Source organism: Pundamilia nyererei, unplaced genomic scaffold (assembly GCF_000239375.1).
Source record: "Pundamilia nyererei isolate P.nyererei 1_Seehausen unplaced genomic scaffold, PunNye1.0 scaffold00035, whole genome shotgun sequence".
Classification (NCBI taxonomy): domain Eukaryota; kingdom Metazoa; phylum Chordata; class Actinopteri; order Cichliformes; family Cichlidae; genus Pundamilia; species Pundamilia nyererei.
The window spans coordinates 826,447-832,446 of record NW_005187436.1 but is presented as its reverse complement, the minus strand read 5'-3'; the positions used below and the strand labels follow the sequence as shown (position 1 = coordinate 832,446).

The following is a 6,000-nucleotide window of genomic DNA, read 5'->3' as shown; positions in this document are numbered from 1 at the left end:
GTGTGCATCAACATCATAGAGCCAGATAGTATAGAAGTCGGGGAGTGTCCAGAGGGGAAAGTGTACCACAGCTGCACTGAGCAGAGGGGAGGAGTGGCCTGTGCACCAACCTGCCGCAACCTGATGTTGAACCTGACGTGCCCACCCAGTACACCATGCATACCTGGCTGTGTCTGCCCTTCTGGGTAATACAAAGACTTAGTGACTATTTTCAAAATAACATGAGAATGTATAGGTATTTGTTCGTTTGTTTTTAGTGGCCTCCTACCTGTTAGTCAGTCACTTTTTTTTTTGTTAATTTTAATACTAATTGTAATCCCTGCTTTACCCGTGTTAGGATAGTTACATTGAAACACAAAAAGTGGTACCTTAACGTAGTTAAAACACCTTTCACCTACCCCAGGACCATTTGCCATTGGCATGGGTTGCACTCACCACTGTGGACTGTGTGAAAAGAAGCATCTTGCAGGCATCAGCATATATGTGTCTTAATTTCACTTACAAGATTTTTGCCGATATTCAGCAACCAGAGCACAAAGTACTCTGAAAGCTCATGTCCAGGGAAAGACTGGTTTTCAGTACTGTCACCATAATACTGGAAAAAAAACCTTCAATACAGCTTAAATTTAGGATCACTAATCCCTGTTAGAGTTTATATTTCTAATAATTGTGACTGTTTTAATTAGTGGGGAGATGACTGATTGTTTTGAGTTTGTGTTTGAACTGTTGAATCTTGTGTTTATGTATTTTCTCCACTGTTTTTTCCAAAAAGAGATTTGATCTCCAGGCCTAAAAGCTAAAGTGTTAATTGCAACACAGAGACAAACACAGATATGGGGTTTGAGTGTTTAAGTGTTCGCATGCTTTGTACCACCTACTTTTGTTTTACCCATGAAGGCTGGTGCTGCACCAGGGGGAATGTTATTATCCAGAAAATTGCCCTTGTTCCTGGCTTGGACTTGAGTACCTGCCTGGAGAAACTGTGGAAACACCATGCTACAAATGGTAAACACATTTCCTGCCTCTGTATTATTTACAAAGTAATAATGAGGTTCCTTATAAGGTTGTCAATCATCTCCAAACAACTGATTCTCAAAGCAGTTACAAAAGAAAGTTTGTCTTTTGTCCCACCTCTGCTTTGTTTTTGCTCTTCTCTTATGCACCCACCTGTCCATCCCTTTAGCGTGTGTCACCGTGGCTATTTTAACTGCAGCTACTCTCCGTGTCCAGCTGTGTGTACTGTTTACAGCGACAGGCACTACCACACCTTTGATGGCCTCGAGTACGACTACCACTCTGACTGTCAGGTCTACTTGCTCAAAGTGAGTAGGCTGGCTGTGTGGATTTATATAACAACTTTCTAGTTAGCACAAAAAAAAACTAATAAAGGTGTAAAATTATATAATTTGCTTCCAGTGACAAATTTATGGATTCATTTTTGGCACTGGAATGTCAGTGGGGATTGTCTGATAGAGACTGTGCTAACCTGTGCCAGAGAAGTTTGTGTGATTGATTGCGTTTAAGGGCAAAGGAGGAGCATCCTTAACAATTCCTAGCCAACACTGATATGGATCTGGGAAAGAAGATCCAAGCTGGTTTCTAATCTTGGAGTTTGGGTTTTAATTAGAGCCGATTAAGGCATGTATGTGTGTGTTTGTGTCGGTGGGTTGGGACCACTGTAATGCTAGCAGACGCTGCGCAAAGCTGTAGTGACACAAAGAGACCAGTGTTCACTTCAAACCCCAGGGCTCCTGCGCTCCCAGGGATATAGAATTAGAATTAGCAGAACAGACATTCAGAGCTCGCAGGCCGCCTGCCACCATGCAGACCTGAAAAGAATGGGGAAGTTGGTCAAAACTGTACTTTAATAGTCTACAGTTGTTTCCTCTTTTTGTCACTTCTCATGTGTCCAGGATGATGATGTTTCCTGAACAGGTAGAATGAGATTCCATATCTGAGTCTAGCACGTGGTGTTTAGATATTTGCTTTCTGACTGCTGTGGCTTTAGTGAGGAAAATTTTGAACAGACAAAAAAGCAAAAGTATTTTGTTGTGTTTGCTAAAAAAAAACACAACTTTCCTTACAGTAGTAATATTTTGCCTTCTCCTCTCATCAGAGTGCAGGAGAGACCGAGGTATCCATTGTTGCCCAAAACAAAGACTGCTATGAGAGCGGCATTGTGTGCATGAAAATCCTGGTCATTCACGTGGGACTTACCAAGATCTACTTCACTGACAATTCTGGCAACCTTGTATGGATAATACAAACACAGTAACAAGCTGAAATATTTCAGTAAAATCCAGTGAATCCTGCTGATGTCACGCTACCTGGTTTATTTTGTGTTAGAGCCCTTCCACTGTTGTTGGTCGAGGGTCAGAGTTTGAGCTCTGGAAAGCCGGCTACTACACTGTCATCCACTTCTCAAATCAGGACCTGACCATCCTTTGGGACCGCAAGACGACTGTGCACATCAGAGCTGGACCTCAGTGGAAGGCGTGTACTAGTAGCACATCTGAAATTCGAAGCGTTGTTATAAGAAAAATATGACAAGTTGTCTGCTTTTTCGCTCCAGGGTCTTCTCAGTGGGTTATGTGGAAATTTTGACAGTGTGACAGCGAATGATATGACCACCTCCAGCCACATGGAAGTCAGTAATGCACAGACATTCGGCGATAGCTGGGCCCTGGGACAGGTATGAGTCAGCTCATTTCCTCTACTCCCCTTCATTGATTCCTCTTTTGCCCTCTTTTCTCTTTCTGTCTTTGTCCATCACCCTCAAACTCACTACCTCTCTACCTCCCTGCTCCCTGTGCCCGTCTCCCTCGAGTACACCGTGATATTTAAGAGTAATCAGACACTTGATCGCTTTCTGTGTGTGTGTGTTTTCTGTATTTTAGTGTGAAAGCGACTATGTACTTGAGCGACCATGTGAAGGGGACTTAGGGAGACAGCCGTACGCCAAAAGAGAGTGCGCTCTCCTCTACAGCGATGTCTTTGCACCTTGTCACAATGTTGTAAGTGCCATTCAAGTGACACATATAAACACACACAAACACAGAAACCTGTGTACAGAGAGACTGCAGCTATGAAAAGGTTATATCATTTGAAAAAGGGAGCTATAGGGATTAATAAGGGGTTATAGGAACAACTCTTAACTAATCCTGGTAAACACACTCTTTAAAGACATTCACAAGCTTGCCACTCAAATTCAAATAGGGCACACCTAGTGTTTATTATAGTGTTATATTTCAATTTATGACCAGTAGATGGAGCCATGTTTTTATGTACAGTTTTTTAGCCATCACTATCAACCAGTGGAGAGTCCATTTCACTTCATTGCTTAAACTACATTTCAGAAAATACATACATTTAGAATTAACTAAGAGGTTCAGTAGATATTATCATAATAAAGCAAAAGTCAATCTTTGAACATGTCTGTGTTCAAACAAATTTCTCTCTGTCTTATATTCTTTGCAATAAATTCATTTTTCTTATTAAACTTAATGTGCCCTCTTTGATCTGATCTGATTCACGTTCTTGTCATGTTCTGTTTGCCATAGTTGTCCAGTGAAGACAAATACGTTCCCTTGAAGCAACCTTTAGAGGAACATCATTTAGTAGTATATTCCTTTGAGATATTTCTGAATTCCTGCTACTTTTTTTAGCACTTATTTAAAGTATGTTTGTATTCTTTTGCACTAAAACAGATTTATTTGAGGAAACAACAGTTTAATGTATTAATTGATCAAAAGCAAAAAATATAGATTACGATGAATTCTCAACAGAAAAAGAATCATGCTTGCAGACAGAAGACTATAAAAATGTAAATCAATACATTTTAAAATATGGTACAGACACAGCAGACCTGATAATAAGCGGGAGGCAATCCCACAGAGCAGGATTTAAAATGTCAGAAGCACAGTTCCTCTTTGTTCTCAGTTTCGATGGTGGGATAATTAAGTGCAGTCGGTCAAAAGATATGAGTGGTCGTAGTGGAGAATACAGGGTGATGAGTTCAGATATACAAGACGCTGCTATGCCATGGCATGCTTTTAATGTTAAAAGCAGAACTGAACTAAATTATGAAGCATATATTCATATAAAGCATGTCAGTCTGTGCAATTCAGCAAGAATAGGGTAATGTGTTCTTCTCATTTAGTATCATATATGTGCCTCATTGCCTCATTCTGAACCAAATGATTTTCAGTAAATGCTTTAAGATGCAAATCTAGATTTGCAGTAATTAAGGCAAGGATAAATAAAAACATTAATATCCCAAGGCAGTACTGAGCTAACTTTGGAAATATTTCTGTACAGCTAGATCCAGGCCCAGTGAGTTTTAACTGGTGAACTGGCATTCAGTCTTTAATAGTAAGGCTGTCACAGCTGGTCTGTTGATGTAGTGTGCAGTACCCAAATGTAGACACATGAAACCACTAATTATATGAAAATGAGCATTTTATTGGCTGATGCAAGTAGAAACCAAACAATAACAATCCCAAAGAGTAAAGACATCTAATCAACAGGGGTTAGAGGGACACAGGTGAACACAATTAACAATGGATGAAAACAATCAAGGAATCAAGGAAAGGCGGATAAAACACTGAGGAAACAAAAACGTTCAATGGAAAACAGGAAATCAGATGCTCTTACCAACACTAAACAATATAGGAGATAATAGGAGACAAGGAGACAAAAGGGACCAAAGCATAAACGTGGTATAAGACAGGAATGCATAACACAAACACTGTCGAGACCACTTCTACCAACAATTCTAAAAATAGACAACAACTAAAATACAAACAAAAACCAAAAAAACCCTCATCACTAGGACAGATACGAAGTAAATATACTGCTCTGTAAAATTCCGAAAAAAGGAACACTTTTAGGCCTAACAGCCTAACGTTGTCTAGTTGGCCATGTGCTCACGGCCTGGCACTGTGGAGCCTGATTGGGATTTGCCAAAGAATACCAGAATTATCAGGTCTACCAGTGGCACCCCGTGCTTTTCACAGATGTGAGCAGGTTCACCCTGAGCACATGTGACAGATGTGAAATGGTCTGGAGAAGCCGTGCAGAACGTTATGCTCACTGTAACTTCATTCAGCATGACCAGTTTGGTAGTGGGTTTAGTGATGGTCTGGGGAGGCATAGCCATGGAGAGACACACAGACCTCTACAGGCTAAGCGCCTTGAGGCGACTGAAGCGCCTTGAGGCGACTTTTGTTGTGATTTAGCGCTATATAAATAAAATTGAATTGAATTGAATTAAGCAATGGCATCCTGACTGCCATAAGATATCAAGGTGAAATCCTTGATATCGTCCGACGTTACGCTGGTGCAGTGGGTCCTGGGTTCCTCCGGTGCAAAAGCATGCCCGGCATCATGTGATTAGAGAATGCAGGCAGTTCCTGGAGGTTTGATACCAATCAGTGGTATCAATACCTTATCAGTTCCAGAATATAACAATAACCATTCACAACTTTGAAATCTGTCTCTGTCTACGCTCATAATGTGACAGATGTTTACAAATTATAAGGACAAAATATGATTCACATGTCCTGTTAAACATGTACCTGTTTGTTATTAGCCTCTGACAAGCACTGGGGTAAAAGTGACAGATTTATTGTTGTTAGTGTTGTTGAAAATAAAATTTTACAAGAAGAGAAATAATAATATGCATCAGGGGCACAGAAAGGGCTTATTAAATGTGTTTCATAATAACATTCTAGTAAAATGCTAACATCTGAATATTAATTGTAACCTTGTTGCTCCAACCTGGTTGCAGCACACGTCTCTACTTGTTATATTTTCTAAAATTATAGTAATACAGAAAAGTATTATTTGCTCCTGTTTATGTACATCATAGTAGCCAGTGTCAAAGACAGAGTTAACCTTCCCTTTGGCCACACCAACTCATTGCTGATGCATAGTTTGTCATAGAGTTAATCTGATACCTTCTGCACCAGAGGTTGACCCACATTTCTTTGTCCCGATATC

At 40.2% G+C, this 6,000-nt stretch overlaps 1 protein-coding gene across 1 annotated transcript in view; it reads left to right on the top strand.

The window, feature by feature from the left end:
* Positions 1-6,000, top strand: part of otogl (otogelin-like) — a 28,919-nt gene that overhangs the window by 8,499 nt on the left and 14,420 nt on the right. Inside the window, exons 23-29 of the mRNA XM_013910038.1 lie at positions 20-185; positions 898-1,005; positions 1,184-1,322; positions 2,117-2,251; positions 2,347-2,493; positions 2,573-2,692; positions 2,898-3,014. Of these exons, the coding sequence (XP_013765492.1) occupies positions 20-185; positions 898-1,005; positions 1,184-1,322; positions 2,117-2,251; positions 2,347-2,493; positions 2,573-2,692; positions 2,898-3,014 (932 nt within the window). The remainder of the gene's footprint in view (positions 1-19; positions 186-897; positions 1,006-1,183; positions 1,323-2,116; positions 2,252-2,346; positions 2,494-2,572; positions 2,693-2,897; positions 3,015-6,000) is intronic.